At 56.2% G+C, this 26677-nt stretch overlaps 10 protein-coding genes across 10 annotated transcripts; 5 read left to right on the top strand and 5 right to left on the bottom strand.

Annotated features, from left to right (window-relative positions):
• Positions 1 to 216: 216 nt before the first annotated feature.
• CDEST_04120 (Putative amino acid transporter, transmembrane domain-containing protein) lies at positions 217 to 2246 on the top strand (the record flags this gene model as incomplete). Its single annotated transcript, XM_062920279.1, has 3 exons — positions 217 to 656; positions 867 to 1217; positions 1328 to 2246. 3 exons carry the CDS (start codon positions 217 to 219, stop codon positions 2244 to 2246), a joined length of 1710 nt encoding a protein of 569 aa, XP_062776330.1.
• A 798-nt stretch (positions 2247 to 3044) lies between these two features.
• Positions 3045 to 4853, bottom strand: CDEST_04119 (Putative GTP cyclohydrolase I). Its single transcript, XM_062920278.1, has 3 exons — positions 4408 to 4853; positions 4010 to 4314; positions 3045 to 3910 (listed from the first exon to the last, which is right to left on the bottom strand). Exons 1-3 carry the CDS (start codon positions 4745 to 4747, stop codon positions 3605 to 3607), a joined length of 951 nt encoding a protein of 316 aa, XP_062776329.1. The 5' UTR covers positions 4748 to 4853; the 3' UTR covers positions 3045 to 3604.
• Positions 4854 to 5255: 402 nt separating this feature from the next.
• On the top strand, positions 5256 to 6809 carry CDEST_04118 (Putative TAFII28-like protein). Its single transcript, XM_062920277.1, has 2 exons — positions 5256 to 6108; positions 6165 to 6809. Exons 1-2 carry the CDS (start codon positions 5512 to 5514, stop codon positions 6534 to 6536), a joined length of 969 nt encoding a protein of 322 aa, XP_062776328.1. The 5' UTR covers positions 5256 to 5511; the 3' UTR covers positions 6537 to 6809.
• Position 6810: 1 nt separating this feature from the next.
• CDEST_04117 (Putative NADP-dependent oxidoreductase domain-containing protein) lies at positions 6811 to 8903 on the bottom strand. The gene is made up of 5 exons (XM_062920276.1): positions 7892 to 8903; positions 7670 to 7840; positions 7459 to 7602; positions 7300 to 7386; positions 6811 to 7216 (listed from the first exon to the last, which is right to left on the bottom strand). Exons 1-5 carry the CDS (start codon positions 8729 to 8731, stop codon positions 6818 to 6820), a joined length of 1641 nt encoding a protein of 546 aa, XP_062776327.1. The 5' UTR covers positions 8732 to 8903; the 3' UTR covers positions 6811 to 6817.
• Positions 8904 to 9384: 481 nt separating this feature from the next.
• Positions 9385 to 11512, top strand: CDEST_04116 (uncharacterized protein; the record flags this gene model as incomplete). The annotated part of the gene is made up of 6 exons (XM_062920275.1): positions 9385 to 9491; positions 9577 to 9897; positions 9974 to 10399; positions 10475 to 10752; positions 10814 to 11061; positions 11117 to 11512. 6 exons carry the CDS (start codon positions 9385 to 9387, stop codon positions 11510 to 11512), a joined length of 1776 nt encoding a protein of 591 aa, XP_062776326.1.
• Positions 11513 to 11784: 272 nt separating this feature from the next.
• CDEST_04115 (uncharacterized protein) lies at positions 11785 to 11997 on the bottom strand (the record flags this gene model as incomplete). Its single annotated transcript, XM_062920274.1, has 1 exon — positions 11785 to 11997. The coding sequence occupies one exon, from the start codon at positions 11995 to 11997 to the stop codon at positions 11785 to 11787; it is 213 nt and encodes a 70-aa protein (XP_062776325.1).
• A 470-nt stretch (positions 11998 to 12467) lies between these two features.
• CDEST_04114 (Putative amino acid permease/ SLC12A domain-containing protein) lies at positions 12468 to 14594 on the top strand (the record flags this gene model as incomplete). Its single annotated transcript, XM_062920273.1, has 7 exons — positions 12468 to 12629; positions 12711 to 12924; positions 12987 to 13141; positions 13220 to 13569; positions 13633 to 14213; positions 14282 to 14359; positions 14422 to 14594. 7 exons carry the CDS (start codon positions 12468 to 12470, stop codon positions 14592 to 14594), a joined length of 1713 nt encoding a protein of 570 aa, XP_062776324.1.
• A 3338-nt stretch (positions 14595 to 17932) lies between these two features.
• CDEST_04113 (Putative Cell wall mannoprotein) lies at positions 17933 to 18622 on the top strand (the record flags this gene model as incomplete). The annotated part of the gene is made up of 1 exon (XM_062920272.1): positions 17933 to 18622. One exon carries the CDS (start codon positions 17933 to 17935, stop codon positions 18620 to 18622), a length of 690 nt encoding a protein of 229 aa, XP_062776323.1.
• Positions 18623 to 18821: 199 nt separating this feature from the next.
• On the bottom strand, positions 18822 to 20264 carry CDEST_04112 (uncharacterized protein). The gene is made up of 4 exons (XM_062920271.1): positions 20096 to 20264; positions 20021 to 20038; positions 19729 to 19932; positions 18822 to 19627 (listed from the first exon to the last, which is right to left on the bottom strand). The coding sequence occupies exons 1-4, from the start codon at positions 20138 to 20140 to the stop codon at positions 19028 to 19030; spliced, it is 867 nt and encodes a 288-aa protein (XP_062776322.1). The 5' UTR covers positions 20141 to 20264; the 3' UTR covers positions 18822 to 19027.
• Positions 20265 to 20574: 310 nt separating this feature from the next.
• CDEST_04111 (Putative cytochrome P450, hem peroxidase superfamily, hem peroxidase, animal-type) lies at positions 20575 to 25050 on the bottom strand. The gene is made up of 5 exons (XM_062920270.1): positions 24165 to 25050; positions 23881 to 24101; positions 22784 to 23815; positions 21665 to 22702; positions 20575 to 21564 (listed from the first exon to the last, which is right to left on the bottom strand). The coding sequence occupies exons 1-5, from the start codon at positions 24939 to 24941 to the stop codon at positions 20985 to 20987; spliced, it is 3648 nt and encodes a 1215-aa protein (XP_062776321.1). The 5' UTR covers positions 24942 to 25050; the 3' UTR covers positions 20575 to 20984.
• Between the last annotated feature and the right edge of the window lie 1627 nt (positions 25051 to 26677).

Below are 26677 nucleotides of genomic sequence, written 5' to 3'. Positions count from 1 at the left end.
GCCCGCTGCCTCCCCATGGCCTACTGGGCCTGAAGTCATCCCGACTCTGACACACACCCCCCCGCGCAAAACATGCCCGAACATCCCGTCGCGTCCGCGCTCACGGACGCCCAGGGGCTATTATTCCAATTATACAGAAGCAGAAGCAGAAGCAGAAGCAGCACATCCAACCCCACCGGCTAGACCTCCTTTGGCGGGAACGGACAGCTCATCAACATGGCGGGACCGGCAGCGAACCTCCACGACCCGAACGTCACGTTCGAAGAGTATCTCTACTGGGCCGCCATCACACGGGCCGAGGAGAAGCTGGCCAACGAGCGGTATCTGCAGGTTCAGGGCCCGACGACATGGAAGAGCGTCATAAAGGATAGGTTCCGTAAGGGCGACGAGCACGAGGAGAGGTTCCAAGGCGGGAACGGAGGCGTCAGTGGTGTTGCCGGCGCCGCGGGCAACGGCGAGAAGAGCGACGACGGGAGCGACAAGGTGTTGCAGCAGCCTGCGTCGGACGGACACGACGGGGCGGCAGCAGCAGCAGCAGCAGCAGCAGCCGTTACGCCTGAGGAGTGGAAGAGGGCAAGTCGGGCGATGAGGACCGCGAGCTGGGGCGCCATCTTCTACCTGATTACGACAGACATCCTAGGACCGTTTTCAACGCCGTAAGGACCTGATGCTCCACGGTAATTGAGAACCGATGATGCTAAGCAGGGAATCGAACTAGATGGGCCTTTGCGCAGATGGGGTACGGGCCGGGCATCGCGCTCTACACCGTCTTCGGCATCATGTCGTTCTAGTAAGTCGAGGCATGCGTTGGCCGAACCGGGGGGGGGGGGACGTGGGACTGACTTCCGGCACTACCTGAACAACAGCTCCGGCTGGATCCTCTACCAGTCCTTCCTCGGCCTCGACTCGGACCGGTACCCGCTCCGGGGCTACGGCGACCTGTACTTCCGCGTCTTCGGCGCGCGGGCGCGACACGCCGTCAACCTCGCCCAGGGCCTGCAGCTGCTGCTCTTCGTCGGCGTGCTGATCCTTGGCAACGGGCAGTCCATCGCCCAGATCTCCCGGGGTCCAGACGGCGGCGCGGGCGTCTGCTTCGTCGCGTGCCTAGTCATTTTCACGGCTGCCGGCTTCGTGCTCGGCCAGGTGCGCACGCTGCAGCGCTTCTCGTGGATCGCGAACCTGGCCGTCTGGGCGAACCTGCTGATCATCTTCATCTGGTGGGTCGTCGACTCCGTTTTTTCCTTTTACTTTTTTCTTCCACAGCTTTTATTGAGCCTGGCCTTGATGAGAGGAGAGAGAGAGATATGCTGACGATGAACGACCAAAGCATGGGCGTCGTGGCGCATTCGCCGCCCAACTTCGCCGCGACCAGAGCCTCCTTCGGCGACGCCTTCGGTCCCGGGCCCGTCCTGACGTACGCCGGCACGCCGCCCCCCGGTAAGGCGTCCGGAGGGTCCGGGTTCTTGGGGTCGATGAACGGGCTCAATCAGGCCGTCTACTCGTACGGCGGGTGCCTCATCTTCGCGGCCTTCATGGCCGAGATGCGGCACCCGATGGACTTTTGGAAGGCGCTGCTGTGCGGCGAGGCCTTCATCTACGCCTGCTACCTCGTCTTCGGACTGTACGTCTACTCGTTCCAGGGCCAGTACGCCTTCAACCCGGTCACGCAGAGCCTATCGCCGTACTGGTGGCAGACGGCGACCAACGTCCTCGGGCTCGCCACGGGGCTGGTCGCGGCGGGCCTGTACGGGAACATTGGCATGAAGGTGCTCTACGTCGAGCTGCTTCAAGGCGTCTTCGGGGCTCCGCCGTTGACGGAGGCGGCGGGTAAGTTGCTGTGGGCGGCGGCGGTGCCGGCGTATTGGGCGCTCGCCTTCGTCGTCGGCGCCGCCGTGCCGCAGTTCTCGCTGGTGTCGGGCTTCATCGGCGCACTCTTCATCCTGAGCTTCACCTACACCCTGCCGGCGCTGCTCGGGCTTGGGTTCTGGGTCCGCAGGGACGCCATGGTGCCCGAGGAGGAAGGGTTCGACCCGGTGACGGGGCGGTACGCGTACGTCGACGGCGGGTTCCGGCGGTACTGGAGGGGGTTCCTGAGGCGGCCCGTCTTCAACACGTGGAACTTTGTGTACATGCTCGGCGGGCTCGTGACGACGGCGCTGGGCATGTACTCGTCGATTGAGGGCTTGGTGGAGGCGTTCGACGGCAAGTCTCGGGCCACGAGCTTTGGGTGTGCGAGCCCGGTGTAAGCGACACGGGTGAATGTAGGAACGCCTGTTCTGGGGACGGGAATAGCGTTGACGACTCCATAGTAAGAGCCCTATATCTTCTTCCCTTACAAGTTTCTTTACTTCTCGTCTCTCGTGTCATTATCGGCATAGGTCGGTTATCTTCACAAGGACGACTGAGGAATGGGTAGAGACGACAAGTCGTAAAACGCTATTTAATTTGAGAACGCTGATTTAACTAGCGTAGAACCAGTTAGATCCAGCAGTCAAGACCAGTCACACGATGCAGAAAAAACAGCAGTAAAAGGCCTAATACAAGCACGATGCCCTATTCTTATGCTGTCAACCTAGTAAGGTAGCTTGTGGAAGAACACACAGTACCATAGGATTGGGATGGTCTCAATGCCAGATTGACTCACTGGAGATGGCTTCGCCGTCAAGGTCTATACCATCAAGGTCAAGAACTCTCAACCATAGAGGTATTGAACCTTGAGATGCAGGCTTTTCAGATGTATGGTCATTGAATATACTTACATGCAAAAACTGGCGCTTTCTTGTGGCTCAACCCGTGAATTGTCGGGAAGCAAAGCCATCACTCAACGGCTCTCGCGCATGCTACATGACGGAAACAGGTCAGGGTTCCCGCTACCATTACAGAGCCCAGAGTCGAAGTAGAAACCTTTTGAAAAGTTTGTGGTTCCCATTCTAGTCGAGCGTGTTGGAGTCGTTATGCTAGTCGACATTGGCGTTTGGAGAACGTGTGAATCGTTGCTTTAGTTGGGCGCGCGTTCGGTCGTGATGCTTCGTATCCCTCTTCTCACTGAAACGTCTCCCCAGTTCCTTGCCTGGATTTCGTTTCTATTTCTTCTGTCCCCCGCATGAGCTTTGCTCTGTGCGTGGCATAGCTCCTGTGTCTTTCCCAGTCGCTCACTGGACATGTTTTACTGCGCCTCCATCGCGCGATGCAGTGCAGCCAGCCACAATGCAGGGAGACAGACTAGAAGAGAGACCTCACCGCTCTCCCGACTCCCGAGACCGTCTGTCGCACCATGACAGAAGACGACCGACATGGCGGTGGCCGACCTGCGACGTGCAGTCGGTTGTTTTTGTATTATTCGCGCTGTGAAAAATCTTTTAGATCCTGAACGAGCGTTGAGCTCTCTCTTCTCATGAAAAATCTACCTCCCAAAACCCCGCCAAACGCGCTTGTTGACCCAGTGTTGAAAACATGGTCTCTCCAGTTGGTCATGATGCATGCCCAGTTTAAACCGAAACGCCTCAAATCCGCAAAATAAGTGGTAAAGGGAATCTGGCACGAATACCACCCACTGCTGTCGAAGGGCGAGACAGGTCTCAGTGGGTATAGTGCATGTATCTCTTTATTTCTTCAACCCCACCAGGCTGAGGAACTCGTTGCGCGTCTTCTCCTTCTTTTCAAAGGCACCCAGCACGCAGCTGGTAATTGTGCTCGCCGCCGTCTTCTGCACGCCGCGCATTACCATGCACAGGTGACTGGACTCCATGACGACGGCCACGCCCTGCGGCTGGAGGATCTCCATGATGGCGTAGGCCACCTCTTTGGTCAGGCGCTCCTGGATCTGGAACCGCCTGCTGAACATCTCGGCGATGCGGGGCAGCTTCGAGAGGCCGATGACCTGGTTCTTCGGGATGTAGGCAATGTGCATCTACGGGTCCCCCATGTGATTAGCCGTCGACTACAGGACCACCAATTTTATGATTGCTTCTTTGCCGATGTTCTGTTTAAGGGGTGTCACTCAACGCACCTTGCCGGTGAAGGGTACGAGATGATGCTCGCACATGCTAAAGACCTCAATGTCCTTGACAATGACCATCTCGTTGTGGCCCTCCTGGAAGATGGCGTTGTTGACAATGTCCTTGACGTTCTCCTGATAGCCGCGGGTCAGGAAGAGCATGGCTTTGGCGTAGCGTCTCGGGGTGTCCAGCACGCCCGGGCGGTCGGGGTCCTCGCCGACGCATTCGAGAATCGTACGGACGGCGCCCTGGAGCTTCTCGAGACGGATGGCGGCCTGCTCGGGGGATTCTTCGAGTCGCTCGCGTGTTCCACGGCCTGGTAAAAGAGAAAGAGAGGGCGCGAGTTAGTCGACAAGTGGCTATGAAAGCAGCGTGAGGGGTTGGTTTGGGCATATGGTTTGAGTCTTACTCGGGCGACTCAGGCCGTCAAAGTCAATCACCGGGCTCGGGGACCTTGTCAATGTTCCCTCCGTCTTAGCTTTGGACTTCTTCTTGGCCGGTTTGGTGGTGAATGTGTCGCGCGGGTCGCGCGCCGGCTGGGTTAGACTGGGGCGGCGCGTCTTTTTGGCAGGGTGGCCGTTAACTCTGGCATCGTCGTCGGTGCCTTTGCGCTTCTTGGAAGAGTCCCGCTTGCTGCTGGACTGGCTCGCGGTTTCGGCCTCGCTCAGGTCGCTGGAGCCGCTGTGGCCATTGAGCTGGCTCTTGCGGTGCTTGTGGCTTTTTCTCTCGGAGGGCTCGGATCGAGTCATTTTGCAATTAGCCAGTATGCCAATGATTTGTTTTTAGTTGTAGAAGTAGAAATGAGGTAAGGGGAGGAGGGTGGGATGTTGGAGGGGAATTGCTCTAGATATCTAGCTAAGGTAGGTAGGTCGAGTCAAGTCCCCCTCCCCCCCAAAAAAGCTCGGCCCGCCGGACTCAATTGCTCTGGAGGGAAATCGGAGCAGAAAATTCGGTTACGGGCGGCCTTATCTTATCGTGCGGTATAACGCTAATTACTAGGAGGCTGCAAGTACCATCGATCACCAAGGTTGCGGCGCACCGTTCAGCGTTCACAACCGCTATAAGCTCCGACAGGTACCCACTTTGCTAATGTGCCCGGATGGGTACGTACCTCACTGTGCTCTCAACACCTGCCAAGGCACGGATACCTAGATCAGGGTCTTGCATCCCCCATTCAGACGCCCACATTGTTCCACGTCCCGGTCATGTGATTGATGGATCTTCCCTCCTTCCAAGAAACAAATGCTGAGTCAGCTTACCCAATCACTCTGGCATCTCGCGGCGCGACTTCATCGTTCAGGTACCTATTGCCATATCGAATCTCCATCAACAACCTCAACTACGGCGCGCAACCGACACATTCTTGGACAAAATTGCTCTCTGCTCTTGCAACGAAAAAAGAAACTACTCCTCACTCTCCGTCCATCCGAAGAACTGGACTGCAGACTTTCACCGGCGCCTTTCGATACCCTGCGATTCGACCAACCTCTACAACTGTCGCCAATCCTTCACGATGGCTTCTCCTCCATACTCGTACTCCCCGACGGCCCTCTCACCACCATACCCATCTTCCGCACAACTCCCGATGTCGAACAAGAAGCGCGCCTCAGATGGCGCGCCTCCAGGATCCGCCAAGCGCCGCAAGGCTTCGACTCTTTCCGTCACTTCGGCCGCCGCGCACCCTCTTCGCCAGACCTCTTTCCCTCCCGAAGCCAGATCGCCATTCCCGCGATCACCCTCGGCTGACAACCTGAGCGTCGTAAGCGGTAGTCAGGTCAGCGGGCCTCCGAAGAAAAAGCGCGGCAGGAAGCCCAAGAATCAAACAAATGTCGAGGCGAGGGAGCAGACGCCGTCCCTCGTAGGCGGGCGCGCGCCCACGACGGTTAGCGGAACGGGCGCAGGCGCCGAAGGCCAGGAGGATGGCGCCAATGATGAAGACGATGATAATGACATGCGCATGGCGTTGGTGGACTCTACAGTCAGGACTCAGGAGCAGAAGCAGGAGGAAATAAGATTACGTGCCATGCTCGTCGAGTCCTTCGACCCGGAACAATACGACCGATACGAACAATGGCGCGCTGCCAAATTGACAGACGCCGTGGTCAAACGAGTAGGTTTCATCCCGCCTGACAGACGGCTTTTTGTACCCCACTGACGCATCCGCAGGTCGTCAACGCGACCGTCTCGCAATCCGTACCCCCGAACGTCGCCCTCGCTGTCAAGTCGGTATCGAAGCTCTTCATCGGAGAGCTCATCGAGAGAGCTCGGGATGTGCAGGGAGAGTGGATCAAGGCCACGGGCGAGAAGCAGTCCGAAGCGCCCACGCCGCCGCCAAAGGACGAGGCCAGCCAGTCTCAGGCCGCGAAAGATGACCGAAGGGGCCCTCTGCGACCAGACCATCTCCGCGAGGCCTGGCGACGTTACAAGATGTCGGGGGATGGAGGCTGGGCGGGCATTCAAGGCCTGTGGCACGAACAGCAGCAGAGCGGCGTCGAGAGGTTCCCTGTCCGAACCGGCGGACGGCGCGTTTTCAGGTGATGCCAAGACGGTGGGTCGTGGCTATGATATGATATTGACAAAACAGCGGAGAGGCAGGCAGCAAATTGCGCACGAAGAGGCTTGGAGGCTTTTATGATACCCATCCTAACCCGAGAGTTAGTTAGCTTAACAGCAAACGGCAAGCAGTCATCAATAGAAAATATCCATTTGCACGGCTATGGCGGCTATGGACATTAATATTCCCCCGCCAGTGGTGGTGTGATGCGGGAATCTCTCGAGCGGCTATCCGATATGTCCATGATGAACCGACCATGTGGCCTTCATCGATACTCTCCTCCGCAATCGCCCATCGCCTCAAACATTTCCAGCCTCCTGCTCTTCTTCAAGACCTCTTCGATCGCGTCCCGATCTCTCTCTTCCAACGACCACCCCAGACTGGCCAGGTTCTCGTCCGTGTGCTCGCTGATGCCCATCCGAGCCCCGACGATGACGGCCCCGACGTACGGGAAGTCCAGGACCCAGCGCGTCGCCACGTTGGAGACGCTGACATTGTGCCTCGATGCCACCGTCTCCAGCACCCGCAGCAGCTCCTGGAAAAGCTCCCAGCCTCCCCAGCTCCGTATCATGGCGTAGTACTTACGCTGGCTCGGCGTGACGGCCGCGTCGTAGAGATCGGGCTGCCCCTTTCCGAGCCACTTGTCGGCGAGAAAGCCGCCGCACTGCGGAAAGGCCGCTGATTAGCATTTCGTTTCACCGGGCAAAAAAAAAAAAAAAAAAGTCCCAAATTCGAACCCCGACGTACCAGTGTTCCGTAGGTCAGGAGCTTGATGTTGTTTGTCTTGCATGTCTTGCCCATTCTCACTGTCGGTCTTGAATCGATCAACGAGAACTAGAGCGGTGATGACGGTCAGCATTCCCTCCCTCGCCCATACTCGTATGCAAGAGTCTCTGTTCCTCATACCTGCACTTGATTCGTGTGGACTTTAACGCCATGTGCTATCGCCGCCTCGAGGTGCTCAGTGTCAAAGTTGCAGAGACCCAGGCTGGCAACTCTGGGGTCTTCTTCCAAGAAGCGCAAGGCTTCGAGATACTGAGGATCATCATACTATTCCATCTTCTTAGCTACTGCCGATTGCACCGAAGATGCGGGCTTGAAAGGGATAGCTACTCACGAACTGCCAGTGGAATTGCAGCAAGTCGATCTTGTCAGTCTGCAATCTCCGGCATCGCTCGGCGACATTGGCTTGCACTGCAGTTCGCGTCACTTTCATCGGGTTGAAGACGCAGTACTTGGTCGCTGCAAACGTCGCGTCCTTGACGGGGCATGCCGATCGGAAACGGCCCTTGGACCTGGTCAGTAGGAGGTGGGCAACGCAGTAGAAGGTACCACTTACAAAGATGATTTCCGCGTCGCCGTAGTGGTCCGCCATATCAAACGCCGTCATGCCCGCTTCGAGATGCTTGGAGAACTGGGCGATGATCCTGGACGTCGGCGCGGAACCCCAGGACGGACTGGACATCTGCCAAAGCCCCGAGAATATTCTAGGGAGCTTGCGCCCGTTCATCACGAATGTCTCCTTGGCTTCTGTAAGACCCCCCGGCGCCAGGCTTCCGAGTTCCGTTGCCGTATCAAACGTTGGAAGGGGGACTCCTAGCAGCATCGAAGTCGAGAAGAGCGCTCTTCCGTATGGGTATTCGACAGCTTTCTCGTCTGTGACCGTCCTGCAGTTTACGAGGCACTGGTGGAGACTTGTCACGAGCTTGCGCTCTTCGTCCAGAAGGACCGTCCGTGAGGCCGCCAGCAATGTCTTCTCGACGGCCGTCATGATCTGCACGATATCGCCGTCGATTGAAGCCAAAGCGTCGAGCGTGTCCTCTTTCGTCGTGTCTGGGTCGATCAGAAGTCTCAAGCCCTCGGTGACGACCTCTTCCATGAGCGGGATGCTCTGTGAACTGAGCCCGCAGCCCAGCATGCACCGGATTGTCGCCTGGGCCTTTTTGAGCCACGCAACGTCGGTACTTGCGGGCCGCTGCGTTTGGGCTGCTGGGAGGGCCACATCTTGGATGTAATTCCTTGTCTCCGCCTCGAAGGTGGCGGTGATTTCCGGATGAGCGGCCAGCAGCGATCGCGTAATCGCCCGCAGGTTCTCGGTTGGGAGGTTTGTGATAATGGTATCCGTCATCATGTTGACGTGCGCCGTCTTGGCGCTCTGGCCGTCTAAGCGGGGTGACATGTCTTCGGTCTCGTGGTTGAGTGATGAGTGTGATTAGTAGTGAGAGAGTTTGAAGAGTCAAAGGGTCTCTTGTCAAGTGTCAGCCATGAATTTGATGATGCAGTGATGCGCATCTGAAGGTATGCAATTGCGAAATGCAAGATCAACTCTTGGATCGTATGATGGCATTCGTCTCATCATCTGTGGGCAGGCGTCGGCCTTCATTCAACCGGCGTTCAAGGATCTGTCTTAGTTGCCGACTCTTCCCCGCTTATCTCCCTGCCGCTCACATTATTGATACCAGCGGGGTAACAGAAGTGGACTGAAGTGGGCTGAGATAGGCAGTTCCGGGAAGGGTTCATTCAGTCTTCCGAAGCCGCACTAAGAGCCGTTCCAGTTCCTGGAAATCCTCCAAGATGATGCACATGATACCATCTCCCCGAAAACATTGACCGGCGGGTAATTCGAGGTCGGGCTTCTTATCAGGTGTTCATGGTGGCTTGACCGGCGAGCCAGTTCACCACAATGGAGCAACGCAGTGAAACACCAACAAGTACGAAACCGGCGTAAGTGCCCATGTAGTGCAGTGCGCAAGAACCAGGCATATCCCATAGGCTAATTAAATCACTCTTATAACCAGTGTGAAGGCTTGCCTCCAGTGCAGGAGTGTCAAGATGAAGTGCATCACAGGCGGTGATGATGCAACCTGTGAGCGCTGTGCTCGCAAATCGTTGAAATGCATTTTCCAGGATCATCGCCGAGGAAGAAAACCGGGGACGCAGTGCGTGTGGTTCAAACTCGTTTCCCGTACAGTCGGTAGTCTGTTTGGAAGACTGACAAGTGGTGGTTCACTCAAGCTTTACGAGGCGCAACAAAGCCTCTTCATCGGCGACGATAGGCTCATCTCCTATGGTGTCGTCCAGACGAGACGATGATGGACAAATCGGGAGCGGTCCGGCGGCATCGGCAGTACCACAACGAAGTCCTGACTGGAGCAGTGGAAGCCTCCAACCGGACGGGCTGTTCAGCCGCGAAGCAACTCGCGGCAGCTTTTCTCTTGGAAGTATATTAAATGCGCCTGATTCGATTCGCCCTGGGTCGCGATCGAGTGAACCTCTCATTCCTGCAGACGACCCGATTCAACTAGGTCTCGTCAACATTTCAATCGCCTCGTCTTTGTTTGACAAGTAAAACCCCTACCCTATTTTCTTGTCCTCGCCTTCTGTCTTTATCTGCTGAGCATAGCGAATAACACCGCGATAGCTTCATGGAGAACCTCAACCCATACATCAGTCAGCTGGATCCACAACTACACACCTTCGATCGAGTCCGGCAACAGTCCGCATTTCTGCTTACTTCAGTCTTGGCAGCCGCTGCGAAAGCTTTCAACCCAGCCCTTCACAAGAAGCTCCGCGAGCATGCCGAAGACATCCACGCCAGCAGTTTTCGAAGGGGTACCAAGTCAGTCGAGACTGCACAAGCTGTCATGATCTTGACGTATTGGAAAGAGTCACAGGACACCCGCGCCTGGATGCTCTTGGGGTACGTCATCAGGATGGGCATGGAACTGGGCTGGCATCGGCTAGCCCCTTACTCTCACCATCATCCGCCCTCGACTTCGGATCTGGAACGTCGCCAAGCAAGGAACATTGAGAGGACCTGGTTTGTCTTATTTGTTTACGATCGAAGGTAGGATGACTCCAAGATACCAAACGTGTCGATCGGTCCACAAGGTGGGCTCACACAATCATTAACGCATCGCAGCATGAGCCTACAAACGGGCAAGCCCTGGATGATAGAACGAAGCGAGTTCGTCGAGTCTATCGAAGCATGGTGTAAGGACACGATGGCCACGCCCGGAGACCGATTTCTTGGTGCGTTGGTTACGTTGCGCCTCTTGAGTTCAGAAGTCTTCAGGCTGCTGGGACCACGGTCGAGTAGGGTTCGCGCCAGGCAACTGCACAACCTCGAGTCTTTGCTTGCCATAATCAAGGGCAGAATCGAGGAATGGGAAATGAGGTGGCTCAACATGGCCGACAAAGGTGAGGGAACACCGATTCTGTTCAGTGGTCAGCGAGCTACTTTTGCTGACACACTGACTAGACAGTTGCCACTCCTTTCTGATCCAATTCTATGGCACCCACCTTCGGCTGCAGTTGTTCAGCTTGCCTTTGCAGGACATCCTGGCACAGGCTGATCAGAACATATCGTACCACATGGAGGCTCTCTGGGTCAGCTACTCTAGCGCCCTGGAGATGCTACACCTCATATGCCGTTATTCCTCGTGGCTCTACTTTGCCCAAGACTCTATTCACGTAATGACCGCGTACAGTGCAGCTTTTCTGATAAAGGTGTGTATTCTTCGTGGGTGCTACTATGAATTTCTTGCTCATTGTTCCTCCACAGCTCTTGATGTCGACTCCGCATCCGATTTCCAGCCAAACAGGACCCGCCATCCACGGCGCAATCTCAGGTGCTGCACGCGCGTTCTCCCAGCAAGCTGCGCCGTCAGGCTCAAGCTGTGCGCTCCAGTCTCGGTTCCTCAACAAAATTTTGGCCAAAATCTCCAAAGATTCAAGCGAGGAGCTGGTGGCCCGAGACACCACCGCGACCGAGTCTCACAGCCAGTCTGGAGCCGGCAGGTACACGCGCGGAGCTGAGAGCAGCATCACGGGAACCTCGGCCCGTGTCTTTAGCCAGATGGAGGCCGGGTTGACTTTAGACTTTGGAGACGATGAGGAATGGGCCGGTATCATGGCCGAAGCAGGTTTCAATGCCCAAGACGGCGTGTTTTTCGCGTGACTAAATACCATCATGGCATTCTGTACACAAGAGCCTGTTCTTATCCTGCCGCCTGTGCTATGGTTCCTTGGCGGAGTTCAGGGGAACCGCCGTTGTCTCTGAGTGTCGGAAAGTCCTGATGCCCTCACGGATAATTCTCAACTGAGAAGGACAACACGGATCCGGACAGGCGATCAATGCATCTGTTGACATCCAGTCGTTCTTCGAAGTGACCCGTTGCTTTGCAGGTAGAAGTGGCAGCACCGACGCTGTCCATATCATTAGTGTCTGACTTATTTGAGTCCTTCTGGGGTGGGAGTTGTCAACCCACAAAGGCTGTAGATGCTGATGCCTTGACCTGGCGGTAGGTGAAGCATTTCGCCCTTAAGGGTGAAATAGTCCCCTTCCTTGGCCCCGCACATGATCCTCTTTCCGGGCGGACACACGACTTCAACCCTGAGGTCGTACAGCTCAAAGCTGTCTTCTGGAGTCGAATCGGATGTCATGGCTGGTTGGGTTGTATCGTACGGGTGAAAGGAGTCGATTTGTCGAGGGATGTGTATGTTTGGTAGATATGGCAGGGTTGTTGTTGCTATCTATGGCGCTTTATCTTGTTCGACAGGCCATTTTATCCCCCGCACATTCGGATGCAGCCAAGCTTATCGGCCGGCGTTCTTAACCGAAGCTTGATCCCGGCACCGGCGTCTTAACGGTCGATCACCAACTCGCCGATTGGCTGCGGAGTTGCGAAGATATGCACTCCTATCCAAAGGCCCTGAGTGGCAGCTCCGGACATCTTATCAGACACAACTCCGGTGGGCTATTACAAAGACCCCTTCATTAACAAGAAGCCACCCACATTTCTTAGCCATGGGAAGTTGCAACGTTCAGTATTCGATGACTTGAGCGGGCACCCGACACGCCCCAGTTCGTCCGATATCTCCCAACATCTCCAACTCGCATCGAGGGCCTCGCAATGGAAAACGAGAAGAATGGGAAGAACGAGGCCACAGTTGGAGCGGCCGCGGAGACGGACTCTGGGTCAGTCCAATCCACCCCTATTCCCGACGGGGATGGGGGGATCAAACGCGACTTGGAGTCTCGGCACATCAACATGATTGCGATTGCAGGAATGATTGTGGGTTTTTTTTCCATTCTCAACAAACACGTACATCGTCTTTGGCAATAAGTCGACATGTTGTACTAAGACCCACCCCAGGGAACCGGTCTATTTCTCAGCTCAGGCTCGACAATCGTTACTGCAGGACCAGCTGGGGCGTTGCTAGCGTATATCGTGATGGGACTCGTCACCGCGGGCGTGTCCTACACCACAGGCGAGATCACCTCTTTTATGCCATCAACGGGAGGGTTCATACGTCATGCGACCAAGTTCGTCGAGCCCGCACTAGGCGCTGCCACGGGATGGAACTTTTGTGAGTCGCCAGATGCGCCCTCAGCCATGCTTGCACGAACGAGTCGCCTAACGTTGGATCAGGGTACACGATGTCTATCTCGGTTCCTGCCGAGATCAGTGCGGCAGCCACTTTGATTCAGTTCTGGAACACCTCCGTCAATCCAGGCGTTTGGATCACTGTGTTCTTGGTGTTCATCATCACGGTGAACTTCTGCGGCGTTCGGCTCTACGGTGAAGTGAGAACCCTCTTTTCACTTTTCTCTTTTCTCTTGGCTTTTTTTTTTCTCTTCCAAAAAAGCTAACAAATCGACCAGACCGAAGTTGTGTTTGCATCCCTCAAGATCATGACAATCATCGGCCTCATCATCGGCGGCCTCGTCATCGACCTCGGCGGAGGACCGCACGGCGAGCGTATCGGATTCCGGTACTGGCAGAACCCGGGGGCTTTCAACAGCTACCTCGTCCCGGGGTCAGCGGGGAACTTCTTGGCCTTCTGGAAGGTTCTCCTCTCGGCCGCCTTTAGTTACGGCAACATCCAAGTCGTTGCCATCTCCGGTTCCGAGACGCGAGAGCCAAGAAAGATCATCCCTGCTGCCACGAGAAAGACCTTCTTTCGGGTCTTCTTCTTTTACGTTCTCAGCATCCTCGTTGTCGGGATGATTGTGTAAGTCCTTTGACCACGGATGAACCAGCAGAATATGTCTGACATCGCAATAATCGAATCCAGACCATCGGATGACCCATCACTGCGTATCTCAACGGGAACCGCACAGCAGTCTCCGTTCGTCATTGCCTTCACCCGTTCCGGAGTCTCGGTGTTACCCTCCATTATCAACGCCGTGGTATGCACTTCCGCCATAAGCAGTGGTTCAGCTTGTGTCTTCATTGCCTCTCGCACCCTGTACGGCTTGAGCTGTGATGGCCACGCACCCAAGATCCTTCAGCGCTGCAATAGGTTCGGAACGCCTCACTACGCCGTGGGGTTGACTTGCGCCCTGATGCCTCTCGTGTACCTGAACGTGGCCAACAACACGTCTGTTGTCTTTGGCTGGTTCGTCAACATCACGACTGTCGCTGGCCTTATCGGTTGGATGGTTATAGAAGTGACATATCTTCGATTTTATGCTGGACTCAAAGCCCAGGGGTACTCTCGAAAGGGTGAGCAATCTTGTCACTTCAGCTTCCTCGATAGCAGTGTCACAATGTGTCTAACTGTAGCGTTTATAGACCTTCCATACCGAAGCCCAGGACAGCCTTACGTATCGTGGATCACTCTATTTATGGTGTTCCTTGTCGTGTTCTTCTCAGGTTAGTCCTCTAAGCTCCGCCTCAATTATTCACTGCGCTAGAACAAAAAGCTTACATTATGGCCGCAGGGTTCGATGTCTTCACAACAGGCAACTTCACAGCCTCAGGGTTTCTTACCTGTTATGTCAACGTTTTCGTCTTTGCCGGTGCGTAGTCGAATCATCATACCAACCAATTGCTATGAACTGAAGCTGATGATCATGTTTAGTGTTGTATTTGTTCTTCAAGTTTTACCTGAAGTCGCGAGTCATTGCTGTGAGCGAGATGGACTTCGAGACAGAGTTCACTTCCATCAGGCAAGAAAAAGCACGTGAGGAAGTATATGAGCGTAAAGAGACCGGCCTTAAGCAGTTGCTTCGCAAGATCGTTCATACCGTATGATGAAAATTGTAATGGGTAAATATATGTATTGTTCGTAGGAGTTAGCGGGTATGAAGAATGCGCATCTCAGGTTCAAGATAGGTTCCAAGCTTCGGTAGTTGGCTTGATGGAGTGAAAGCGAGGTTCATTTTCAACCAACAGCTTCCCTGCCTTTACGAATGTGATCAAAAGCTGGGTCCATGCTGCAACGAAGCCGGATCCAAACACTTTTTGTATGCTTGTCTCAGCGTAGACCAATTGGCGCCGCATCTTCGGGGTACGGAACGGGGGTGCCGCCTCGCAAAAAAAAAAAAAACCCCCACACTCGGTATTCAGAAGCCGGCACTGGAACGGGGCATCCGGAACGCCACTCCGAAAGTCAACCGCGGCTCCATGTGATGCTAAGATCCGTCGCACCCTGATTGTAGCATTGCAAGGATCAGAGACACAGTTGATGGGAATAAGAGTGCCGACTCCCGATCACCGTCCCCAAACATGGATGGAGCTTCAATGGCCTGCAACCGAAACCGAAACTAGAAAGCCAAGAGGGGATTTGATATAACGGAAACAAACCAGATGCCCAACAAGTCAGAGTCGAAGGGGACATGTTCCTCTTTTGGCTATATCGATGCGAGGGAGGGGCGGGGTCAAGGACGAGCATCCTCGGGCTGACACGACTTGACAAGCGACACACGCAGGGACGCACACTCACTTTGACGCGCCGTGCGTACATACGGCGCGACGCAGACCCGACCCGGTCCAATCCCTTTCGTCTGGCGTTTCTGAGGGGCGGAATCGGCCGAAGGTCGGAGGTGGGTGATGCGACAAAATCACGGACACCTTGATTGCTCGTGTCTTCATAGATGGTTCTGAGCTGTGCCTCGTTTCACCTGGATTCTGAGACTCGCTCAAGTGTTTTTCCTCTTCTTCTTCTTTTCCCCCTTCTCTCTCTCCACCTCTCTTGCACCAGAAACGAGACACTTTAAGAGCTTCCCCATAATTGAGGGGTGTGTTTGCTGAACATCCCGAGACACGTTTGTCTGGCGCCTTTCGGCTGCGATTCATTCCAATGCGTGCCCAGTTCCAATTTCATCTGAGTATTTACCCTGATGTCCTTTTTTTGTTCTTTTGTTCCCTTCCGGTGGGGTTCGTTTCTTCGCTGCACGTGTACACCCAGCAGGCTGCGGGAGAGTTTCTAGAGGTGGAAGACCGGCTCGCACCGTGGTAGACTACGCGCCTCCCAACCAGCTCAGACACACACGGGAGTGTGTGCTTGAGTCGATCACGAATACAACCTTTGGGCTCCGAATATTGGCTTTCAGACCGAGTTATAGCTTACGGACTATTTCCGGCCTTCGCCCCAATTTAGGCTTTGGACATAGAACACCCAGTGAGGAAGACCGACTCGCGCCGACTCAATATTGGACGCTGTGTAAAAGCATCGTCAGTGCTGAACCGAATGAGAGGAAAAGTGTCACTAAAATAACACGTCGCCAGGCTCTCGTGGGCCCAGATACCACCAAGCCTGAGAACGTGCGATATCCTCACGTCAGGTGCGTCCCGCAGGCGTATATGGCCTAGGACCCTTGAGGACCCTTCTTACATACATCATATCTTGTAAACACTGGCAGTTGGTGGATGGGGAAATCGAGTCCCCATCGAGCTCGCGCCGAAGGCTGGTCTGGCCCAGTGCAGTGCTCGCGCATCTCGCTCTTCATGGCCTGTAGCCCTGTGATGGCAGGGTTGATTCGACCTGACAAGCCGGCCAGGATGCCCATGAATCTTTTTGCCCACTTGGAGCCCCAGAGAAGAATCTCGCCGAAAGGAAACAGAAGCTTGAAAGCGAAGAGCATACAAAGTATATGTGTGTGTGTGTGCGTGCTATTCGGCTGCTAGCGCTGTGGGTGGTTGGGGGGGGGGGGGGGGGGAGGGATTGATGGAGATCGCCAGATCCGCCAGCGCGGGAAGAAAGAGTTGAGCAGGGATCCGTCCGCACGTTTCACGTTTCACTTCGCCGAGGATGTCGTGTCGGGCTGTGCTGGGGGTGGGACATGAGGTCTGAGAGGACACCGGGGGACGATTTTCGTTTGATATGGTTCTTTTAACATAACCCCTGATGGTTGCTGTGGTTGGTGTGTCGATGAGTGTGTTCTGCGGTGTAATAGTGGCTGGGCCGTTGATGGGCGGGGGGAACAGACCCAAGCCTCTTTTCCCTTTCCGAGGGCTAATGCACACTAACACACTAACACCAACCGTTTGGTATGTGGCACAGCCTCCGACGAGAGGACACGAGAAGAGAGTAATCGTAAAGCTGTGAGGCGTTGAGGCATAATTCAGTGAGTCGGCAACCGGCAGTACATACGTGGATACGTGAGCTCTCTCTCTCCCTCCCTCTCCGCGTCGAGCTTGTGCTGGATAAGCACGCAATCTCAACACAGGGTTGCCATGCCCATTGTTGACGATCAACCTCGAAAGGTTCCTCCGCCGACTGTGGGACGCGGGCTACACCGATTCGTGCGATGCGAGTGGCTCGACAAACTCACACTTCACACTTCATACTTCACATCCCAATCCCGTCCCGCCTCAGATCTGGCGGCCGTCTCTGGCCAGTACGGGTACTGGCCCTGAACTCTCCCTGGTCCATGCATTGACGTCAGGTTAGGAAGTCAGCAGTCAATGCGATTGCGGACGGGAGGCCTGTTCCGGAGGGAAGCGTCGAGTCGAGTCAAGTAGAGTCGAGTCTTCCTTCTCGGGCCTCTCGCCCCCTCTCCCTCTTACACACTCACACTCACACTCACACTCACTGAAGTGTACCTGTACAGGTATGAGGGGAGAGCGGTTGGGCGGGTCGATGGGGCTACGAGGGTGAGCCGTGGGCGTTGTGTGTGAGACGGTTACGATTTTGGGAAGGCGATGAGCTGAGATCCCAATCGTCTGTGCAAAGGTTGTTTGCCCCTCCCCGACCTTGAGCGTCTGTTTCCTGCGGTCTGCGGATACGGCCCAAACCGCCCACACCCCTCTCACCCCACGAGGAGAAGGTTTCAAAGGCGACACACACACACACACACACACACCGCTGTGAGCGAGCGAGTGAGTGTGTGGATGAGTGAATGGATGTCTGAAGTATTTGTCTGTGCCAAGTCTATAAGCCTTGAGTGGTCCTCCCCCTTTCGTCCTCGTTCCTCCTTTTTCCCCTTCTCAAGCTTGCTGGCCAAAACACGGAGAGAGATACCTTGACGTACGAAGACAATATACCCGCCTATTCAATCTGATAAGCACCACAAAACAGCCACCAAATCCCACACAGATACATACACACGTGTGCTCGCATCTTGGCATCCTACCAAACCGTCGACAAGATGAAGTTCACCACCGAGTTCACCCTCCTCACCTTGGCCATGGGCGTCTTCGCCGAGCCCCCCACCAGGGTGGTCGTCGAGCGCGACCTGGCCACGATCCAGGGCGTCATCCAGCAGGTCGGCAACCAGCTCAAGGAGCTCAACAAGGCGGTCGAGGGCTTCAACGGCGACCTCAACTCGCTCGCCACGGCTGCCGGCGGCTTCACCAACGTCCTCAACCAGGGCACGCAGCAGGTGCAGGGCACGAGCGAGATCACGCTCAACGAGGCGCTCCAGCTGCAGCAGTTCGTCTCGAGCCTCCAGAGCGACGGCAACGCCCTCACCAAGAACCTCGAGAAGAAGAAGCCCGAGTTCGAAAAGGCCAACCTTTGCGGCGTCATCTCGTCCCAGATCGGCAGCGTCGGCGACGGCGCCAAGAAGCTCATCGACGCCGTCGTCTCCAAGGTGCCCCAGAGCGTCCAGTCCGTCGCCAGCCAGCTCGCCGGCAGCTTCGCCTCGACCCTGACCTCGACCCAGCAGACATTCGCCGAGGGCAACTGCACCAACGCCAACGGCAGCGGCGGCGGCGGCAACGGCACGAAATCCGGCGGTGGCACGAAGCCCTCGTCCCCTGCCACTGCTGGGTCCGGCGCCATCTACGCCAGTGTCGGCTCCATCGCCGCCGCGGCCTTCGCCGTCATGTTGCTGTAACCGCTGTCATATAAATATACGTGTGAAGGCTCGGGATTGCGGAGTTTTCGGGGTTCGGGAGCAGAGTCGAGACCAGAACGCGGGTGGTGGATGGATGGATGGATGAGATGAGATGGGATGGATGGGTTCGGGAGATTTCAAACCCCCTTTTTTTCACATTATCCTGGATGGCCTTTTTTTTTTTATCTTCCTCTACCCCTTTTTTCCTTTTTTTTCCCGTCTTTTTCTTTTGTCGGCATGATGGAAGAATGCAGATACGGTGTATCATATTGGGCCCAGGTAGACAATGCAAAAGACACTTGGTTTACCGCGAAATCATGACGATGCCGTCTTTTCTTTTGCTGCAGATTTTCGCGATCGTCAGTAATGTGTGGGAACTGTCCAATATGCTGTTTTTACTGTGTCTCATTTCGGTTGACTCTGCTGCGAAGCAACGGTCCTTGGCCGGAGTCCCGAGTCATCCCGAGACGCCGTCCGGAAGACTGACGTCGAGGAGGGCAAGTCATGCAAAGCAACACCGTTCTGTGCAACATCACCGGCGCCCGGGCTCTGCGGGTCCTCGTCTATAGACGTTCCGCCCATGCCGGCAGCCCCGTCATCCCTGGCAAGCAACTTCCTCCTGATCCACGGCAAGAGATTGTAGTATCCGCCGCACGCGAAGACGCCGCACCAGAGCACGAACTCGGTGGCGTAGATGACGATGCCCAAGACGTCGACCCGGGGTTGGAACAAGATGGACGCGAGGGAGAAGACGTCGCCGGCGGCGTCGATGGCGACGAAGATGAAGGAGATGCCGCGCACGGTGCGGTGGACGTAGATGTCCCAGTAGTGCCGCAGCACACCGGCGGCCAGCAGCGCGGCGGAGAGCACGGCCATGAGGGTCATGGGCCACTCGACGCCGCGGGCCTTGACCACGCGCAGACCGATGACGAGGGCGACCTGGATGCCGGCCATGACGGCGGCGATGGGCGCCACGACAGAGAGTGAGCGGAGGACAGACCAGTTCTGACGGAGGTCAGCCTTCTTTCTGTTTGCAGTCGCACGTCTCAACACGCATGGGAGGGGGAAGAGGAGGGGAGGGGGGGGTATTGGCAAAGACTACGCACCCTCTGGTAGTAGTAGCATTGAATCCAAGTCACGAGGCTCAGGAACGTCAGGATCTGAGGCTGGATCTGCAATGCGATGTTGAAGTCCTCGACGATGTTGTAGACGCCCAGCGGCACGCCGGCCCAGGCCCAGAGCATCATCATCGAGGCCTGCAGCCCGGTCGCATTGTGGCGGCGGTAGTTGATGACGACTTGGGGGATCAGCTGAGGGGGGCGACGACGACGTCGGTTAGCGACCCGAGCATTGCTTCACTTCCGCGAGCTGGACTTATCGGCCTGGACGAGGACGGACCTGGATCGACCAGCAGACCTGTGTGATGATGTGAGTCTGGCTTCATGCGGAACGGAGGTCGGGCGGGCCGCGTACTGCACCGAGAGTGCCCAAGGCGTTGGCGGCGGCCGGCACGTCCATGGCGGAGCGAACAGGGCGTTGATGCGGTCTCGAGTGCCCGTTTGACGTTATGACGGAGTGCGTACGCGTCTTTGTGTGACAATGAAAGACGAGAGATACAATCAATACGGGTCGGGACGTGACATGGAAAGGAAACTGGAGACACGAAGCAAACCATCCATCAGTGGGCAGATGAGTGAGCCGCTGAGAATGAGGTGTCTCCACCCCCTGCCCCCCCCTGTGTTTTAGGTACTTAAACTTCCAATTGTGCCCCGCTGCCATCAATCAGGGCGGAGCTCAGCTCCGACACTTCCCCTGGTGTAGTTGGTTTATCACGTTCGACTGTAATGGTTACATTGTCATCGAAAGGTCTCTAGTTCGATTCTGGAGGGGAAGAACATGTCTTTTGACTTTTTTGCCTCTTGCATCTCTTTTTCGCCTCTGCAATATCCGATAGCGGCTGTCTCGCTCGCCCACCCCTCTCCATCTACAGGCCTCGCTCGGGTCAATGGTTAGAAGATAAACAGCAACGTTCAATATTCTTGAAGCCACCGGTAGTCGTTCAGTATTTCATTCAATCTTTTTATTTATTTTTTGCCTGATACAGCAAAAAGCCCGTTGGCCGAAGTTTGTGCGATATGGACGTCAGAGTTACAGGAGTGCAAGGGTTATTTAGACAAGAGTAACAGTGAGTGTGATAATGAAATCAGTAGCTGCACAAAACAGCCTTGAAATTCAACAAAACCAAAAATTAGATCAAAAGCACGCCGAATAATTGTTCTAATACATTCATACCCCCCATCATAATCACACACCGAGTTTTTCTTCACGCCTCAACTCGTCACACCACCCGCCGCCGCCCGTCTTAGGCGTCCCACTCGACCTTCATCGTCGTTGGCACCGGCCAGAACGAGCTCTGGTCCGCCGTCATGAACGCCCGGAGACCCAGCCACGGCTCGCTCCTCTTGCCAGCGGCGCCGTTCTGTGCGCCGCCGACGGGCAGGCCGACCTGGCCGTTCCACACGCCCGCCGGCATGTTCTTGAGCTTGCCGCGGCCGCCCTCGGCGCGCCTGAGGTTCTTGAGGCCGACGATCTGCTTGAACAGGCTCGTCTGCGCCACGCGGCTGATCTCCTTGCCGGCGCACCAGTGCGGGCCGAGGCCGAAGTGGACGTACGACTCGAGCGGCCGGTCGAGGCGCACCTCGCCCGGCGCCTCGAAGATGGTCGGGTCACGCCCGGCCGTCATGAGGTTGCAAAGGACGCGCTGGCCCTTGGGGATCTTGACCTCGTATTTGGTGCCCTCGATGTCGTCGTTGACGACGGGCGTCCGCGAAGAGGGGTCGTTGGGGTCCAGTAGACAGGGGGCGTAGTCGGTGATCACCTGGTTGGTGGCGGCTTCGCGGTAGACGGCGACGGTGCCGCGGAGTCTGCATCCCTCGAGCATGCTAGAGAATCGCGTGTTAGTGACAGTACACTCAACTGCGTGCGTGCGTGCGTGCGTGCGTGCGTGCGTGCGTGTTATATATGAGGAAGGACAAAACTTACTACTTCATCAACTTCTCGTCCGCCTCGGCCGTGTTCTGGTGGGCCAGGTCGTACAGCTCGCCCAGGTACTGCTTGCCCTCGCCGAGGTAGTAGTCGATGCACAGCGCCATGACCTGCGACTGATTCGTGACGTTGGCCGTGACGACGGGCATGATGGTGCCCCAGATGACCTCGTCAATGTCCTTGCCGTCGGCGATGAGCCGCTCGATGAGGTGGTTGCCGAACGTCGGCAGCGACGCCTCCCCCTCGCGGATCTTGGCCACAATGTCCGTGATGAAGCCGGCCTTGGCGACGGCCTGCACAACGACCGTCATGAGCTTGCCGAGCCCCTGGCCGAGCTCGCGCGCAATCGTGCGCAGCTTGAAGCTGTTGGCCACGTCGGCGTCGAGGAAGACGGACTGGAAGAGCGTGGCCACCACCATGTACAGCTCCTGGTCCGTGTACACGCCCCACGGCGAGTCCTCGTTCTTGATGGGCAAGCAGAAGAGCGCCGCGTTGAAGCGCGTGTTGGTCAGGTTGATGACGTCGCGTACAATGTCCACCTCCTGGACGCCCTTGCGGATCGGGAAGCTGTTCTGCTCCAACAGCTTGGGCGTCATGTGCGTGTACCACCTCCACACCTCCTGCTCCCACGGGCCCGAGATCAGCGCCTTGCGGATCTGCGTGCGGTTCAGCATGTTGGCCTTGCCGTCCCCGGCCAGGCAGAAGTTCTTTCCGTACTCCTTGCCGGGCTGCGCCACCAGGTGCCGGATCGCCTCGCCCCAGGTGACCTTGAAGTCCGTCTGGTTGTAGAGGATCTCGCTGACGGCCTTGTGCGAGAAGATGGGAATCGTGCTTGTCTTCGTCTTAGGCTCGTCCCACGAGTACAGGTACGCCCTGTCGATGCTCTCGAGGATCTTCTTGTTCTCCGACGGCACCGTCATCGGGAAATGCGCGTAGATGCTGTTCTGCTTGAATGAGTTGGGAAACGCGCGGTACACCAGCTTGTACAGCACGTGACTCTGGTCAACATTGTGATCGTAGCTGGCCTGGTTGAATCTATATTTTTTTTTGTTTTTGTCAGCAGCTGTCTCACGCAACGTTCGGATTGAGTGATTGAGTGAGTGAATGGTAACTCACCCCCAGTTGGTCAGATTCTTAGGTGTGTAGTCGATCGTGTAGAAACGGTCGCCACGGACCAAGGCAACGGCATCACTCAGAATTGCTCGCGTCATGGTGAAGTTTCCACACAGTCCGCTGCCCGGAGCCATCGGCGGCTTGGCCTTCTCAGCGACCAGCCCCGGGTACAGCTCGACCTGGTCGGGGGTGCCGTACAGGTATCGGAGCTTCTTGACGACCTCAGGGTCGGGGTTGATGTCTTCGAATGTCGGATGCCTCGTGAGGCCGAAGTGTTCTCGCAGTTCATTGAGCGTGCTTACGTTCCACTTCCGCGCGTTCATGATGCCCAGCAGCTCGATGGGCTTCATGATCTCGGGGATGCGGTTGGCGCCGTAGGAGCCGGCCACATCCTCAACAGACTCCTTGAAAATCTTGGCCAGGTCTTCCTCGCGGAAAGAACCGTCCTTGCCACGCTTGAGATCGGCGAAGCCACGCTTGACCGGGTCTTCTTCAATGCGCTGCTCCCAGTCTCTGATGGCGTGACCAAACTCCTTTAGAGTAAAGTCCTCGACCTTCTTGTCAGGGTCGCTTGGGTGCTTCAACACCTTGGCAAACACCTCCTGGGTCCATTTGTCGTCCTTGGGCGAGATGGTGCAGTGCCACCTGTAGATGAGGTTGAACTCCACCGACACTTGGTTGCCGGTGCCTTCGGGCGTCTCGCCCCTGAGGATACTCTTGCCCTCGTTGGTACGGGGGTCCAAGGCCCAGCTGGAGGCCGTGCGGTTCATGTTCAAAATGGTGCGTACATAATCACGGAGGACGATGCTGACGTAGAGGCCACAGGTGATGAGACGGGCCGTCTGGAAGAGATCGTTGTCGTACTTGACCCAGGCGTTCCAAGAGTCAGAGGCGGCCTTCTTGGTCAGATACGCCTTGTACTCTGCTGATTCCTGGTCAACGTCGCTCTCGGGCTTTTCAGGCACTTCTGGCGCGTCATCGGACGGGTCTGGGACGGGGCCCTTCGGTCTGTCGAAGCGGTTGTTCTCATTGATGCTGCATGCGATTAGCCATGCTTCTTGCAGGCTGGAAAGGGGGATATATCTGCGGGTCTGCCTTACCTGGCGAGCTGTGTCACGACGTAGTTGTGGAAGCGGTTGAACATGATCAACATGACGCCAACTCCGGGAGGAAAGCCAAGCACTCTCTTGGAGGAGAAGGAGTCGGGCTTCAGTCTGCCATCCAGCTTTGTTCTCACAGCATCTTGCTCTTTCTGGTTGCGACCATAGAGGGGCGCAAGGTCCAAGTAAGAGGACGTCTGGTTGACACCGCTGAGACCGTCCTAGAAAGCAAGTTTGGTCAGCAGCTGAGATTGCCAAAAGGTGGGTGAGGGCATGCTCCTCACAGTCTGGAAGATGTCATGGGTAATGATGGTGGCCAAGTAGAACAAAACACTCGAGATCTTGTTGGGGTGAGGCTTGAAGTCACCCCCTCGGGCGAAGAGCATGTCGAAGACGAGGCTGGGCTCCGGCTGGTTGGGGGTCTGGTACGCGCTGGGCGGTGCTGATCGTGCGTATGCCGTGCCTGCGGCGCCCATCTTTGGGTTGTAAATGTTGTTGTTGGAGCCGTCGGCGGCGCGGTATTTGTGCTCCTCGGCCAGCGTTGTCATCGGCGGGTGATCGACGCCATTCCACAGCTGGTTGATTAGGCCGTATTCCAGCTTCTTGCCCTTCACCGTGCCGGATGGCAGCTTGGAGAAGAGTTCAATGAGGCGCTCCAAGAGCATGTCATTGTCGTCGATTTGACCTCTGACGGCGGAGCCGAGGAAGTCGACTAGCGTGTCAACGTCCTCGAAGCCGAGCTTCTTGACATCTTGGAGAAGTGTGGTCGGATCTGCCTCCTGAGCGGTGGCGCTGGGAGATGGTTCGGGGTGAGGAGGGATTGGGGAGATGGACTTGTGAAGGACGTCACGGACTGCCGCCAACTTCTCGGTCAGGGCCGGCTGGTGCTTGGGGAACTGCTCCTGAGCTTGAGACATTCTGGCGAGCGTTCCAGTTGACTTGTAGCTGTAAGAGGGAAGGGGAATATGGTAAGAAGAGAGAGACAGAGAGAGAAAGAGAGAGAGGGAAGAGGGAAAGGTCGAGGACTGGGGCTCAATAGATGGGCAATTTGTCTCCTTCATATACCTATGCGAATTAAGCCCCGGCCGGCCTTACAGACAGAGACGGGCAGAACCGAGTACAGACATGGACATATGCCCTCCATGATGACGAGGCGCACAGAAGGCTAACGAGCAGCAAGACAGACAGACACTGTGTTACTACTACCTGCTACCACGACTACTCGGTGTCGATGACCAGGCTGGAAGCCGTTGGCGCTGAGGTCAGCTCTTGAAGCTCCACAACAGCGGCATGGATCATGGGCGAAGCAGATGCCAATAGCGCTGGACGATGAACCAAATGTGTTCGGTCCTGTCAGTGGGGCCACTCTAGGCTTCCCGCTACTAGCCTTGTCGTGGTGTCCTGTAGGGCTTCGTTCCCGAGGTACAACAGTCGCCAGGGCAGCTTGGCCAGATGAGGAGAGGGTCGAGGAGCATCAAGGGTGAAGAAACGGGGGAGAGTGTTGACAAAACACACGACGCCATTGGGCGGGGTGCGAAGCTAGGGGGCCGACCGCCCCTTGCCGTCGTGCGTCGCCGAACCAATAATGGACGATACGGCAGACCGATATTCTGCATCGTGGGGGCCACCAGGGCGCAGCTGAATGCACCCTGCGTGCCTGCCTGCTGCTTCTGGGGTCAAGAAAGGGAAAAAGCAAGCAGTGAGAAAGACGAGAGAGAGACAGACACAGGTTTGTAGGAGACTCGATTTGCAGAACTTCCCCCTCCCCCGACACCAAGGAGACGAGGACGAAGGCGGCCCGGCACTGTGTAAGTGTGAGTGTGTAAGACATTATTACACCAGATGTCTATGCAACTTGGGGAAGCTAGCAAGCAAGGTTCCCAATGAGACCAAGAACGCGCGCGATAGACCTGATTCAGCGATGACTCTGTCTCAGCCCGGAGTTTCGGTGAATGTGCTGCAGCCGGCGGGGGAGATGAGGACGCATTCGTACGCTGTGGAAGTCGATCTTTTTTGCTGAGACCGGGGGGCAGCAGGAGTAGCAACAGCAGCAACAGCAGCAGCAGCATGTGATTGTGTCCATGCCGGCCAGGGTGATGTTATCGTAGCCTGGTATCATTGGTCTTGAAGATCGTCTTGTCTTCATTTTCTCGGGTTCTCGGGCGTGTTCCGCGAGGGCTGCCTACTGGAGCCTGTCTTGTCCCCGGGCAGGGCATACTGTATACGCCATTCCCGGTTCCTTCTAGGGCGTGCGTAGTACGGATATCGTTTCTGCGCTCCCCTGTCACGATTCGGCGGGGATTCTACGTGGCACCGCCACCCCGAGCGGTTGGGCTTGTGGTTTAGTTCAGACTGTTCAGTTTAGCATGACAACACTACTGGGCCGTTGCCGAAAAAGCGCATTCGGTCGAGGGGGGCGGCGTTGGCTGCCGTAACTGCAAAACTACATGCGATTGGTCTGCCGTGCACCGGAGACTGCACCGGCTAGTTCGTTCCCATACCTGGTTCACCGGCCGGACGCCCTGTAACACTGCGTCTCCTCGGTGTCTTTTGTTGCAGCGACCCTGCAGCAACACGCATCGACAGCCCCGGGCTTCCCATGTAGTTGAAGACGGACATGTCCGTAATGACACAAATGTCAGCCGCTTGGCAAATGGAGGCCAGCACCGCATACACAGCCCGACCAACGAGAAGCAGTCAGCAAATAGCGCAGTGTGTATTCTTTCCTTTCCTTCCGTGGGGCCGGCTCATGCACAGTGAGTGCTCGTTCAGCCGCCGTCCATTAGGGCGGGGCAGT

This window comes from Colletotrichum destructivum, chromosome 3, assembly GCF_034447905.1.
Source record: "Colletotrichum destructivum chromosome 3, complete sequence".
Classification (NCBI taxonomy): Eukaryota; Fungi; Ascomycota; class Sordariomycetes; order Glomerellales; family Glomerellaceae; genus Colletotrichum; species Colletotrichum destructivum.
Note: the sequence above shows the minus strand (reverse complement) of the source record. Positions and strands in the feature narration are given on the sequence as shown.